Consider the following 15,449-nt stretch of genomic DNA (forward strand, 5'->3'; position numbering starts at 1 on the left):
AGAGAGGGAGAGGGAGAGAGAGGGAGAGGGAAGAGAGAGGGAGAGGGAGAGAGGGAGAGAGAGGGAGAGAGGAGAGAGAGAGAGAGGGGAGAGAGAGAGGATAGAGGGAGAGAGAGAGAGGGAGAGGGAGAGAGAGATGGGGGAGAGGGAGAGGGAGAGAGAGAGGGATAGAGGGAGAGGGATAGAGGGAGAGGGATAGAGGGAGAGGTGAGAGGGAGAGAGAGAGAAGAGAGAGAGAGAGAGAGAGAGAGAGAGAAGAGGAGGAGAGAGAGAGAGAGAGAGAGAGAGAGAGAGAGAGGGAGAGGGAGAGGGAGAGGGAGAGGGAGAGAGAGGAGAGGGAGAGAGAGAGAGAGGGAGAGAGGGAGAGAGGGAGAGAGGGAGAGAGAGAGGGAGGGAGAGGGAGAGAGAGGGATAGAGGGAGAGGGAGAGAGAGAGAGGGGGATAGAGGGAGAGGGAGAGAGAGAGGTGACTGTTAGTATGTGAATTGCGCTGATCATTTCCTGGCAGGTTATCCTATGTCAACATGTCCTAACAAAAAGTGTTCAAAATCAATAGCTGCTGACAACAACGTCTCTACGTCTCTATATGTATGTCTCTGTTGTTGTTACTGTAGTTACCTGTCTGTTGAGTCTGACAGAGAGGATGTTGTTACTGTAGTTACCTGTCTGTTGAGTCTGACAGAGAGGATGTTGTTACTGTAGTTCTGTTACCTGTCTGTTGAGTCTGACAGAGAGGATGTTGTTACTGTAGTTACCTGTCTGTTGAGTCTGACAGAGAGGATGTTGTTACTGTAATTACCTGTCTGTTGAGTCTGACAGAGAGGATGTTGTTACTGTAGTTACCTGTCTGTTGAGTCTGACAGAGAGGATGTTGTTACTGTAGTTACCTGTCTGTTGAGTCTGACAGAGAGGATGTTGTTACTGTAGTTACCTGTCTGTTGAGCCTGACAGAGAGGATGTTGTTACTGTAGCTGTAGTTGCAGATCTCCGTTCCCTTCTTGAAGTGGTAGACGTTCATCCGTCTGGGGATGGAGAGACTGACCACCACCACCAGACTGCTGGAGAACAACCGCTCCACGATGTACACGTCTGGGGTCTCTGATGGGGAAGAGCAGGGGAACACAGGGGTAGCATGGTATTAGAGTACTGGGGGCTGAGGTAGCATGGTATTAGAGTACTGGGGGCTGAGGTAGCATGGTATTAGAGTACTGGTGGCTGAGGTAGCATGGTATTAGAGTACTGGGGGGGCTGAGGTAGCATGGTATTAGAGTACTGGGGGGGCTGAGGTAGCATGGTATTAGAGTACTGGTGGCTGAGGTAGCCTGGTATTAGAGTACTGGGGGCTGAGGTAGCCTGGTCCTGGGGGGCTGAGGTGTAGCATGGTCCTGGGGGGCTGAGGTAGCCTGGTGATTAGAGTACTGGGGGCTGAGGTAGCATTGGTATTAGAGTACTGGGGGCTGAGGTAGCATGGTATTAGAGTACTGGGGGCTGAGGTAGCATGGTATTTAGAGTACTGGGGGCTGAGGTAGCCTGGTCCTGGGGGGGCTCTGAGTACTAGCATGGTCTGGGGAGGCTGAGGTAGCCTGGTATTAGAGTACTGGGGGCTGAGGTTAGCATGGTATTAGAGTACGGGGGCTGAGGGTAGCATGGTATTAGAGTACTGGGGGGCTGAGGTAGCCTGGTATTAGAGTACTGGGGGCTGATGGTAGCATGGTATTAGAGTACTGGGGGGCTGAGGGTAGCATGGCATTAGAGGTACTGGGGGGCTGAGTGGTAGCATGGTATAGAGTACTGGGGGCTGAGGTAGCATGGTATTAGAATTACTGGGGGCTGAGGTAGCATGGTATTAGAGTAACTGGGGGGCTGAGGTTAGCATGGTATTAGAGTACTGGAGGGGGGCTGAGGTTAGCATGGATATTAGAGTACTGGGGGGCTGAGTGGTTTAGCATGGTATTTAGAGTTCCTGGGGGCTGAGGTAGCATGGTATTAGAGTACTGGTGGGCTGAGGTAGCATGGTATTAGAGTACTGGGGGGGCTGAGGGTTAGCATTGTTATTAGAGTACTGGAGGCTGAGGTAGCCTGGTATTAGGGTACTGGGGCTGAGGTTAGTTGGTATCTAGCGTACTGGGGGGCTGAGGGTAACCTGGTTATTAGAGTACTGGGGGGCTGAGGTAACCTGGTATTAGAGTACTGGGGGCTTCGAGGTAACATGGTATTAGCGTACTGGGGGGGGGCTGAGGTAGCCTGGTATTAGAGTACTGGGGGGCTGAGGTAAGCCTGGTATTAGAGTTACGGGGCTGAGGGTAGCCATGGTATTACGAGTACTGGGGGCTTGAGGTTGGTAGCCATTGCTATTAGTGTTAACTGGGGGGCTGAAGGGTAGCATGGTATTAGAGTACTGGGGGGCTTGAGGTAGCATGGTATTAGTGTATGGGGGGGCTGAGGTAGCATTGGTATTAGAGTACTGGGGGCTGAGGGTAGCATGGTATTAGAGTACTGGAGGCTGAGGTAGCATGGTATTAGAGTACTTGGGGGCTGAGGTAGCCTGGTATTAGTGTCCTGGGGGGTTGAGGTAGCCTGGTATTAGTGTCCTGGGGGGCTGAGGCTAGCATGGTAATTAGAGTACTGGGGGGCTGAGGTAACCTGGTATTAGAGTACTGGGGCTGATGTAACCTGGTATTAGAGTACTGGGGGCTGAGGTAGCCTGGTATTAGAGTACTGGGGCTGAGGTAGCCTGGTATTAGAGTCCTGTGGGGCTGAGGTAGCATGGTATTAGAGTACTGGGGGGCTGAGGTAACCTGGTATTAGTGTCCGGGGGTGGGCTGAGGTAGCCTGGTCCTGGGGAGGCTGAGGTAGCCTCGTATAGTGTCCTGGGGGGCTGAGGTAGCCTGGTCCTGGGGAGGCTGAGGTAGCCTGGTATTAGTGTCCTGGGGGGCTGAGGTAGCATGGTATTAGAGTACTGGGGGGCTGAGGTAACCTGGTATTAGTGTCCAGGGGGGGGCTGAGGTAGCCTGGTCTTAGAGTCCTGGGGGGCTGAGGTAGCATGGTATTAGAGTACTGGGGGGCTGAGGTAACCTGGTATTAGTGTCCAGGGGGGGGCTGAGGTAGCCTGGTCCTGGGAGGCTGAGGTAGCCTCGTATTAGTGTCCTGGGGGGCTGAGGTAGCCTGGTATTAGTGTCCTAGGGGGCTGAGGTAGCCTCGTATTAGTGTCCTGGCGGGGCTGAGGTAGCCTGGTATTAGAGTACTGGGGGCTGAGGTAGCATGGTATTAGAGTACTGGGGGCTGAGGTAGCCTGGTATTAGAGTACTGGGGGCTGAGGTAGCATGGTATTAGAGTACTGGGGGCTGAGGTAGCCTGGTATTAGAGTACTGGGGGCTGAGGTAGCATGGTATTAGAGTACTGGGGGCTGAGGTAGCATGGTATTAGAGTACAGGGGGCTGAGGTAGCCTGGTATTAGTGTCCTGGGGGGCTGAGGTAGCCTGGTATTAGTGTCCTGGGGGGGCTGAGGTAGCCTGGTATTAGTGTCCTGGGGGGGGCTGAGGTAGCCTGGTATTAGTGTCCTGGGGGGGCTGAGGTAGCCTGGTATTAGTGTCCTAGGGGGGCTGAGGTAGCCTGGTATTAGTGTCCTAGGGGGGGCTGAGGTAGCCTGGTATTAGTGTCCTGGGGGGGCTGAGGTAGCCTGGTATTAGTGTCCTAGGGGGGGGCTGAGGTAGCCTGGTATTAATGTCCTGACATGGTTGGTTTCTATCTCCACACCACTGTGTCTGCCAGTAATAATGAACTGAACGGTAAATCACCAGAGACTGCTGGCTAGTGAAGTTATCCATCTACTATTGCCTGTCAACCATTCATCAGTCTACACACAGTGTTTGCAACCCAAATTGCCACCCTATTGCCTATTTACTTTTGACTGGGAGCCACAGGGCTCTATGTATTTGGAACACAGCCAGTGATTCACTACAAGGAAGTAGACTAACAGAGAATTACCCATCATTGGAAGAGGACTGGCAAGTAATTTCCCTGTAACTGACACTAATGTCCAGAGAGGCTGGACAACACAACTAGAATGAGATCCTCTGTATGGACTGAACAATTCTACAGCTTGGCAGAGCAGAGTCCTGTATGAGTCAGAGGCCTGTATGAGTCAGAGGCCTGTATGAGTCAGAGGCCTGTATGAGTCAGAGGCCTGTATGAGTCAGAGGCCTGTATGAGTCAGGGGCCTGTATGAGTCAGGGGCCTGTATGAGTCAGAGTCTTGAAGGGAGATAATATCACATCCCAATATAAAGCTCTGGTATAGGAGTCATAGAGTACAAGCAGCCTATCAGAGAGAGGCAGAGGAGAACAGGCAGCCTATCAGAGAGAGGCAGAGGTGTTGGAACTAAGTCTATTCTAGGGGAAGGGTTATGGGGTTTGTTTGGGATGGGTTCTAGGCGAAGGGGTTTGTTTGTGATGGGGTCTAGGGGAAGGGTCTAAGGGTTTGTTTGGGATGGGGTCTAGGGGAAGAGGTTTGTTTGGGACAGGGTCTAGGGGAAGAGGTTTGTTTTGGACCGGGTCTAGGAGAAGAGGTTTGTTTGTGATGGGGTCTAGGGGAAGAGGTTTGTTGGGGACGGGGTCGACAGGAAGGGTCTAGGTAGCCTGGTGTGGTTGGGACGGGGTCGAGGGGAAGGGTCTAGGGGTGTGGTTGGGACGGGGTTCTAGGGGAAGGGTCTAGGGGTTGTATTTAGGACAGGGTCTAAGGGAAGGGTTCTAGGGGTGTGTTTAGGACAGGGTCTAGGGGTATGTTTAGGACAGGGTCTAAGGGAAGGGTCTAGGGGTGTGTTTAGGACAGGATCTAAGGGAAGGGTCTAGGGGAAGGGTCTAGGGGTTGTATTTAGGACAGGGTCTAAGGGAAGGGTCTAGGGGTGTGTTTAGGACAGGGTCTAGGGGTATGTTTAGGACAGGGTCTAAGGGAAGGGTCTAGGGGTGTGTTTAGGACAGGGTCTAAGGGAAGGGTCTAGGGGAAGGGTCTAGGGGTGTGTTTAGGACAGGGTCTAAGGGAAGGGTCTAGGGGTTGTGTTTAGGACAGGGTCTAAGGGAAGGGTCTAGGGGAAGGGTCTAAGGGAAGGGTCTAGGGGTGTGTTTAGGACAAGGTCTAAGGGAAGGGTCTAGGGGTGTGTATAGGACAGGGTCTAAGGGAAGGGTCTAGGGGTTGTGTTTAGGACAGGGCCTAAGGGAAGGGTCTAGGGGTGTGTTTAGGACAGGGTCTAAGGGAAGGGTCTAGGGGAAGGGTCTAAGGGAAGGGTCTAGGGGTGTGTTTAGGACAAGGTCTAAGGGAAGGGTCTAGGGGTGTGTATAGGACAGGGTCTAAGGGAAGGGTCTAGGGGTGTGTTTAGGACAGGGTCTAGGGGAAGGGTCTAGGGGTTGTGTTTAGGACAGGGTCTAGGGGAAGGGTCTAGGGGTGTGTTTAGGACAGGGTCTAAGGGAAGGGTCTAGGGGTGTGTTTAGGACAGGGTCTAGGGGAAGGGTCTCGGGGTGTGTTTAGGACAGGGTCTAAGGGAAGGGTCTAGGGGTGTGTTTAGGACAGGGTCTAGGGGAAGGGTCTAGGGGTGTGTTTAGGACAGGGTCTAAGGGAAGGGTCTAGGGGTGTGTTTAGGACAGGGTCTAGGGGAAGGGTCTAGGGGTGTGTTTAGGACAGGGCTATACTAACCGCTCTCGTAGATGCAGTCCAGTTTGTCCACTGAGGTCACAGAGAACAGCTTATAGCCTGTCTTGGTTCCCACTGCCAATGACCTGGGAACACAACAACACACACAGAGGTTGATAAACACGTATAGAATATTACAAGTCAAAGTGACTAATGTGTGACTAGTTTCTTCATGCACACCAGAGTATTTAAGAATACAGAGTGCACACACACAGAGGTAGATAATTTAAAAAACACATTGAATATGCTGGGTTTAAAAACAAGCCAATGAAGTGTAACTCATCTCACACCAGACCAGCACACCAGACTTTGCTCTCAATGGTTTTATAGACACTGTTTATTTGGGGATTCCAGAACAATTAACAGTTACTTTGTTTTTTCAAGTTAAAAGGAGTTTTTTTTCCTCTCTCTCTCTCTCTCTCTCTCTCTCTCTCTCTCTCTCTCTCTCTCTCTCTCTCTCTCTCTCTCTCTCTCTCTCTCTCTCTCTCTCTCTCTCTCTCTCTCTCTCTCTCTCTCTCTCTCTCTCTCTCTCTCTCTCTCTCTCTCTCTCTCTCTCTCTCCTCTCTCTCTCTCTCTCTCTCTCTCTCTCTCTCTCTCTCTCTCTCTCTCTCTCTCTCTCTCTCTCTCTCTCTCTCTCTCTCTCTCTCTCTCTCTCTCTCTCTCTCTCTCTCTCTCTCTCTCTCTCTCTCTCTCTCTCTCTCTCTCTCTCTCTCTCTCTCTCTCTCTCTCTCTCGGAAACCGAGTAACACATGTCTAACAGACACATCCTACCTGATATTAACACAGGTCTAACAGTCATGTGTTCCTGTGGATACATGTGTCCCAGGGATTACATGATATGATGTCTATGGTTCTGTCCCAGGGATTACATGATATCATGTCTATGGTTCTGTCCCAGGGATTACATGATATCATGTCTATGGTTCTGTCCCAGGGATTCTGTTTATTGAGTAAACCATTGAGTAGTTCGACTCAAACAGAAAGGAGGCTAGTATGCAAATATTGACTGAGATGCACTACTACTTGTACTGCTGTCCAACAGAAGAATGGATTCATTTTGGTTAGGTCCTCCTTCAGCACAGTTACATCATTAAGATGACTGAGCAGGGAGGACAGTCATCTAGCAGGGAGGACAGTCATCTAGCAGGGAGGACAGTCATCTAGCAGGGAGGACAGTCATCTAGCAGGGAGGACAGTCATCTAGTAGGGAGGACAGTCATCTAGCAGGGAGGACAGTCATCTAGCAGGGAGGACAGTCATCTAGTCATCTATTTAGGCACCCTAAATAGTGCACTACTTTTTGACCAGGGCCCATAGGTTAGTGCACTATATAGGGAATAGGGTGCCATTGGAGTGTTTATGAAGTTCACTGAGTTGCTCCATTGGACAGTTTCTAAAAGCCACTACTCTGTTCCCCTGAATGGGGCTGTCTGCTGTACATGTCTGGTCCTGCTCTGGAAACGGGAACTAACCTGCAATCATCATCACTGAAAGAAAGAAAGAAAGAGTGTTTGCCATTTTTCTTTTGACCTCACACAAACAGATTCCACAGTAAGCTCTCAGTCTTCACGGGTACGCATTGTTCCTGCCTTTGTTTCAAATGGATATTTGTTCATCTTCTTTTCCGGAACTTTCTTTGTGGTTTTTTTGCTCGTTTGAATGCTGTTTTTATTGTGAGATCTCTGGTGGATCAGATCCCCACTGTAGGCTATGTATTACGTAGGCCTATGGGGTTTTAAAAAATGATCAGATCAGATCCCCACTGTAGGCTATGTATTACGTAGGCCTATGGGGTTTAAAAAAATGATCAGATCAGATCCCCACTGTAGGCTATGTATTACGTAGGCCTATGGGGTTTTAAAAAATGATCAGATCAGATCCCCACTGTAGGCTATGTATTACGTAGGCCTATGGGGTTTAAAAAATGATCAGATCAGATCCCCACTGTAGGCTATGTATTACGTAGGCCTATGGGGTTTAAAAAATGATCAGATCAGATCCCCACTGTAGGCTATGTATTACGTAGGCCTATGGTTTAATAATATATTGCCCATCGCATCTTGAAAGAAAACGTAGCCTAAAGTTGCACCGGAAAAATGAAATGAACTGTGTGTAAGTAAATTGTAAATTGGAAGTAATTGTCTGTTCAGATCCAAACCCCAACACCACAGGACAACAGGTCTACTCTGTTCAGATCCAAACCCCAACACCACAGGACAACAGGTCTACTCTGTTCAGATCCAAACCCCAACACCACAGGACAACAGGTCTACTCTGTTCAGATCCAAACCCAAACACCACAGGACAACAGGTCTACTCTGTTCAGATCCAAACCCCAACACCACAGGACAACAGGTCTACTCTGTTCAGATCCAAACCCCAACACCACAGGACAACAGGTCTACTCTGTTCAGATCCAAACCCCAACACCACAGGACAACAGGTCTACTCTGTTCAGATCCAAACCCCAACACCACAGGACAACAGGTCTACTCTGTTCAGATCCAAACCCCAACACCACAGGACAACAGGTCTACTCTGTTCAGATCCAAACCCCAACACCACAAGACAACAGGTCTACTCTGTTCAGATCCAAACCCCAACACCACAAGACAACAGGTCTACTCTGTTCTGTATTCCTTTATGAAGTAAACACTCTCCTGCTCAAGGTTTTTTACCAGTTACCTAACTAAGACAGAATCTATGGACAGGTGTGTGTGTGTGTGTGTGTGCGGGTGTGCATGTGTGTGTTACCTAGTACCGAGCCTACGACAGAAGCTATGGACAGGTTGTGAAAATTTTCTCCACAGTGCCAGTCAGCCTCATATCAGGTGAGCAGGTGATCTGAGAGTTATTCACTGCCCCAGATATACTGTCCCTATTCTCTACATACAGTAGGGCTCTATAGGCCCTGGTCAAAACTACTAATACTGTCCCTATTCCCTACATACAGTAGGGCTCTATAGGCCCTGGTCAAAACTACTAATACTGTCCCTATTCCCTACATACAGTAGGGCTCTATAGGCCCTGGTCAAAACTACTAATACTGTCCCTATTCCCTACATACAGTAGGGCTCTATAGGCCCTGGTCAAAACTACTAATACTGTCCCTATTCCCTACATACAGTAGGGCTCTATAAGCCCTGGTCAAAACTACTAATACTGTCCCTATTCCCTACATACAGTAGGGCTCTATAGGCCCTGGTCAAAACTAGTGATACTGTCCCTATTCCCTACATTGTGCACTAACCTATAGGCCCTGGTCAAAACTAGTGCAGAGAACAGGATGCCATTTGGGATACATTTCTGTTCATGAAAAGTAGTTGAGCGTGGCGATTCAAGCATTCTCAGTCAGTGCTTACATTAGTCAAAGGAACTCTCTCTCTGTGGAGAGAGAAATGGAGTCATTAAGAAAGGGATCAATAGATTTCTATAGGCATTAGTGTGTATAACAGGAGTGCTTTTGAAGCCCCGCCGTTCTGCCTCTAGAACGGTTCCATCCACTGTTGTCAACCGTCGTTTTTTTTGTGTTTTTTTTAGAACAAATCCTGTGGTTTCAGGTTTAAGCATAATTTGTGTGTTTTGTTCAGAGGACTGTGAACTGCCCTCTCTGATCATCACATGCGAATTCTGTAGCCGCTATGTAGAATTCTATAACATCTATGAGCTATTTAATTAGGATTTTTAGGACCTCACAATGAAAGGGAAATCTTTTTTTAGATTGCATCACCATGATATCATACTGAAAGGTGTATTTATCTATAACTTATTTTACAGGAAATGACAAGGACATTTGCTGAGAGAGCATTCTGTTGTAGGCAACCAACCCAACAGGCAGCGGGTTCGGAGGCGCTTACGTGGAGTCTTGGTTGAAAGAGGCGCAGCCAAGCCCCGTCAGCTCCGTCCCCGGCCCGGCTCCCGGTTCACCCGGTCCGCTAGGACCGTCTGCTCCCTCTCCCGTCTCCATCCCGATTCCCAGCGACCTCTTTCCCTCCCTCCGCCCTGGATCGGAGGCCTGGGATCGGCTTTGCCTCTTGGCACGATAGCGTCGGATTGAGGATCCAGCTGAGAAGAAATCTCGATCGCCTTTTTAACAATAAACCGATCTAATCATAGGCCTGAGTGTTTTGAACTTCTTATATCCGGTGTTTTTAGAATCCAAATCTGAGTTCCATAAATGTTCTTATTTAGTACAGAAGAGATCAGACACTCTGGAGAAAGAAGAAGGGAAAAAACCGAAGCAAAACAAGAACAGCTGACAGCTTGTTGCGTCACTCGGATTTCCCGTCCCAGTTGGCTGAAAGCGAAATTCAATGTTGTCGTCGGCTCGATTCTGATTGGTCAGGTGCATAGAGAATGATATAGAGGCCTGTAGTGGCCAAAAATCTATTTTAGCATGGGCAGCGCCAGAGAGGAAGATGCGAAGCAAAACGTTTTACTCCGCCCAAAATCTGTCCACGAAAATAAGGCCAATTTTGAAAAAAACGACTTCATATTGGAGTTGTGCCTGTTTCCAGAGATAGATAGAAGACTCAGATAGAGGACTCATCGTGGATATAACCCATTTTAGCATGGACATTGCCATTGAGGGCTTCCACCATTTTAAAGTAGTCAACTGGGTGGGGGTTCCTATGAGTTGGGAGCAATCAGCCAATGAAGAAAAATGTAAATGACTACTTTAAAATGGAGATAGCCTCAATTGTGCTGCCCATGCTGTCACAGATCCTATAATCAAATCACATTTTATTCGTCACATATTTCGTAAACAGCAGGTTGTAACAGTGAAATGCTTCCTTATGGGCCCTTCCAAACAATGTAGAGAGAAAAATAATAGACAAATAATTACATGAGGAATAATATACAATGAGTAACAATAACTTGGTTATATACACGGGGTGGTAACAGTACCCAGTCAATGATAACTTGGTTATATACACGGGTTACCAGTACCCAGTCAATGATAACTTGGTTATATACACAGGGTACCAGTACCTAGTCAATGATAACTGGTTATATACACAGGGGTACCAGTACCTAGTCAATGATAACTTGGTATATACACAGGGTACCAGTACCTAGTCAATGATAACTTGGTTATATACCAGGGTACCAGTACCTAGTCAATGATAACTTGGTATATACACAGGGTACCAAGTACCTAGTCAATGATAACTTGGTTATATACACAGGGTACCAGTACCTAGTCAATGATAACTTGGTTATATACACCGGGGTAACAGTACCTAGTTAATGATACTTGGTTATATACACAGGGTACCAGTACCTAGTTAATGATAACTTGGTTATATACACAGGGTACCAGTACCCAGTCAATGATAACTTGGTTATATACACAGGTTACCAGTACCTAGTCAATGATAACTTGGTTATATACACAGGGTGCCAGTACCCAGTCAATGATAACTTGGTTATATACACGGGGTACCAGTACTGAGTCAATGATAACTTGGTTATATACACAGGGTACCAGTACCTAGTTAATGATAACTTGGTTATATACACGGGGGTAAACAGTACCTAGTTAATGATAACTTGGTTATATACACAGGGTACCAGTACCTAGTTAATGATAACTTGGTTATATACACGGGGTACCAGTACCCAGTCAATGATAACTTGGTTATATACAGGGGGTACCAGTACAGAGTCAATAATAACTTGGTTATATACACGGGGTACCAGTATTGAGTCAATGATAACTTGGTTATATACACGGGTACCAGTACCCAGTCAATGATAACTTGGTTATATACACGGATTACCAGTACCTAGTCAATGATAACTTGGCTATATACACAGGGTACCAGTACCTAGTTAATGATAACTTGGTTATATACACTGGGTACCAGTACCCAGTCAATGATAACTTGGTTATATACAGGGGGTACCAGTACAGAGTCAATAATAACTTGGTTATATACACGGGGGTACCAGTATTGAGTCAATGATAACTTGGTTATATACACGGGTACCAGTACCCAGTCAATGATAACTTGGTTATATACACAGATTACCAGTACCTAGTCAATGATAACTTGGCTATATACACAGGGTACCAGTACCTAGTTAATGATAACTTGGTTATATACACGGGGGTACCAGTACCCAGTCAATGATAACTTGGTTATATACAGGGGTACCAGTACAGAGTCAATAATAACTTGGTTATATACACGGGGTACCAGTATTGAGTCAATGATAACTTGGTTATATACACGGGTACCAGTACCCAGTCAATGATAACTTGGTTATATACACGGGGTACCAGTACCTAGTCAATGATAACTTGGTTATATACACGGGTACCAGTATTGAGTCAATGATAACTTGGTTATATACACGGGTACCAGTACCCAGTCAATGATAACTTGGTTATATTACACGGATTACCAGTACCTAGTCAATGATAACTTGGCTATATACACAGGGTACCAGTACCTAGTTAATGATAACTTGGTTATATACAGGGGGTACCAGTACAGAGTCAATAATAACTTGGTTATATACACGGGGTACCAGTATTGAGTCAATGATAACTTGGTTATATACACGGGTACCAGTACCTAGTCAATGATAACTTGGTTATATACACGGGGTACCAGTACCTAGTCAATGATAACTTGGTTATATACACGGGGTACCAGTATTGGGTCAATGATAACTTGGTTATATACACGGGTACCAGTACCCAGTCAATGATAACTTGGTTATATACACGGATTACCAGTACCTAGTCAATGATAACTTGGCTATATACACAGGGTACCAGTACCTAGTTAATGATAACTTGGTTATATACACGGGGTACCAGTACCCAGTCAATGATAACTTGGTTATATACAGGGGGGTACCAGTACAGAGTCAATAATAACTTGGTTATATACACGGGGTACCAGTATTGAGTCAATGATAACTTGGTTATATACACGGGGTACCAGTACCTAGTCAATGATAACTTGGTTATATACACAGGGTCGTGACATGGAAAAACCAGCTAACAAAGAGTCCTCCCCCTCTCATCTTACCCGAGGCTGCCGACTGGTCTTGACGATGGAAAAACCAGCAAGATGTATATCATCCATGTCCTTGTTCAGCCACGACTCAGAAAACCAAACAATATTACAGCTGTTCAGGTCACGTTGATAGAATAGTCTAACGGAACTCGTCCAGCTTGTTCTTCAGTGACTGTACGTTAGCCAATAGAATGGAGGGTATAGGCGGTTTATTTACCCGACAACATAGAATATTCCGTTAGCCAATAGAACGGAGGGTATAGGCGGTTTATTTACCCGACAACATAGAATATTCCGTTAGCCAATAGAACGGAGGGTATAGGCGGTTTATTTACCCGACAACATAGAATATTCCGTTAGCCAATAGAACGGAGGGTATAGGCGGTTTATTTACCCGACAACATAGAATATTCCGTTAGCCAATAGAACGGAGGGTATAGGCGGTTTATTTACCCGACAACATAGAATACTCCGTTAGCCAATAGAACGGAGGGTATAGGCGGTTTATTTACCCGACAACATAGAATACTCCGTTAGCCAATAGAACGGAGGGTATAGGCGGTTTATTTACCCGACAACATAGAATACTCCGTTAGCCAATAGAACGGAGGGTATAGGCGGTTTATTTACCCGACAACATAGTTTAGTCAGGATGCCAACTCTTCTTTCTCTTCTTGCTCCGTCACTTCCTTTTTCCAGATCCTGAGGGAATTAGCGCCTGGTCCGGAGTGAGAAGAACATCCAGAGCTGACAACTCGTTGAAGTCGAAAATTGTCATCCAAATTGTAGGTTAGTGATCACTGTTCAGATGTCCAGAAGCTGTTTTCGGTCATAGGAAATGAAGACGGAGATATTATGTAAAACAAAAAGTTAAGATCAGCGGGAAGAAGAAAAAAACACACAAAATATCAGAATTGGTCTGGAGCCCATGAAAAGGCTTCACAGCAGCTCGGGCCTTTACATCTTAACGGCACAGGTACAAAGATGAGTCCTCTGTCGATCTCTATGGCCTGTTCACATGTGTATCTGCCCTCTCATTGGCTAGAATGGTCCCACCTGATCTCGCCTCCTTCCATCTTTGAAGACATGTATTTCCATTGTTAGAACGGTCACATGACTAAATAATAGACATTCTTGGCTTCCACCATATTAATGTAGTTCTTGACACAAACCGGTGCACCTGGCACCTACTACCATACCCCGTTCAAAGGCACTAGAATATGTTGTCTTGCCCATTCACCCTCTGGATGGAACACATGTGAAATCCATGTCTCAATTGTCTCAAGGCTTAAAAATCCTCCTTTAAACCCGTCTCCTCCCCTTCCTCTTTAACCAGGTCTCCTCCCCTTCATCTTTAACCTGGTCTCCTCCCCTTCATCTTTAACCAGGTCTCCTCCCCTTCCTCTTTAACCAGGTCTCCTCCCCTTCATCTTTAACCTGGTCTCCTCCCCTTCCTCTTTAACCTGGTCTCCTCCCCTTCCTCTTTAACCAGGTCTCCTCCCCTTCCTCTTTAACCAGGTCTCCTCCCCTTCCTCTTTAACCTGGTCTCCTCCCCTTCCTCTTTAACCAGGTCTCCTCCCCTTCCTCTTTAACCAGGTCTCCTCCCCTTCCTCTTTAACCAGGTCTCCTCCCCTTCCTCTTTAACCAGGTCTCCTCCCCTTCATCTTTAACCAGGTCTCCTCCCCTTCCTCTTTAACCAGGTCTCCTCCCCTTCATCTTTAACCTGGTCTCCTCCCCTTCCTCTTTAACCTGGTCTCCTCCCCTTCCTCTTTAACCAGGTCTCCTCCCCTTCCTCTTTAACCAGGTCTCCTCCCCTTCCTCTTTAACCAGGTCTCCTCCCCTTCCTCTTTAACCAGGTCTCCTCCCCTTCATCTTTAACCAGGTCTCCTCCCCTTCCTCTTTAACCAGGTCTCCTCCCCTTCATCTTTAACCTGGTCTCCTCCCCTTCCTCTTTAACCTGGTCTCCTCCCCTTCCTCTTTAACCAGGTCTCCTCCCCTTCCTCTTTAACCAGGTCTCCTCCCCTTCCTCTTTAACCAGGTCTCCTCCCCTTCCTCTTTAACCAGGTCTCCTCCCCTTCATCTTTAACCAGGTCTCCTCCTCTTCATCTACACTGATTGAAGTGGATTTAACAGGTGACATTAATAAGGGATCATATCTTTCACCTGGATTCACCTGGTCAGTCTATGTCATGGACAGAGCAGGTGTTCTTTAAATGATTTGCATACTCAGTGCTTTCTCTATCATTATCTATGGTCAGGTGGAGAAAAAAAAAGGTTTGTCTTGATTGGCTCCTCTTGGGGAAAGGGAGGTCGGGTAACGCCCCTAGTTTAAATCTATGCAGTAGTAGCAGAGATACAGATAATGAGTTGTTGTCCCGAAGGCGGAAGGCAGGTGACAAGCTATCTATCGATCTGCTTGTTAAACCTATAGAAACACAGTGAATAACGCTGTACTCTCCGTGGACACAGACGTTGACCTGAGTAAACCCTCTGGCTCCGCCTCTTCCTCTCTATCTATCGATCTGCTTGTTAAACCTATAGAAACACAGTGAATAACGCTGTACTCTCAGTGGACAGACGTTGACGTGAGTAAACCCTCTGGCTCCGCCTCTTCCTCTCTAGTAGCTCTGCTGTGTTGTTATTCACGGAGAACTCAAACCAGTGGGTGGAGGTCACAGAGGGCGGAGGTCACAGAGGGCGGAGGACACAGAGGGCGGCGGTCACAGTGGGC

The 15,449-nt window shown here is 47.2% G+C and overlaps 1 protein-coding gene across 1 annotated transcript in view; it reads right to left on the reverse strand.

Annotated features, from left to right (window-relative positions):
- Window positions 1-9,959, reverse strand: part of LOC116352973 (WD repeat domain phosphoinositide-interacting protein 1) — a 27,941-nt gene extending 17,982 nt beyond the window's left edge. The window contains exons 1-3 of the mRNA XM_031813753.1: window positions 9,542-9,959; window positions 5,688-5,770; window positions 886-1,097 (exon numbers count right to left, since the gene is read on the reverse strand). Coding sequence (XP_031669613.1) covers window positions 886-1,097; window positions 5,688-5,770; window positions 9,542-9,651 — 405 coding nt within the window. The 5' untranslated portion in view covers window positions 9,652-9,959. The remainder of the gene's footprint in view (window positions 1-885; window positions 1,098-5,687; window positions 5,771-9,541) is intronic.
- Window positions 9,960-15,449: the final 5,490 nt, after the last annotated feature.

Source organism: Oncorhynchus kisutch, unplaced genomic scaffold (assembly GCF_002021735.2).
Source record: "Oncorhynchus kisutch isolate 150728-3 unplaced genomic scaffold, Okis_V2 Okis06b-Okis10b_hom, whole genome shotgun sequence".
Classification (NCBI taxonomy): Eukaryota; Metazoa; Chordata; class Actinopteri; order Salmoniformes; family Salmonidae; genus Oncorhynchus; species Oncorhynchus kisutch.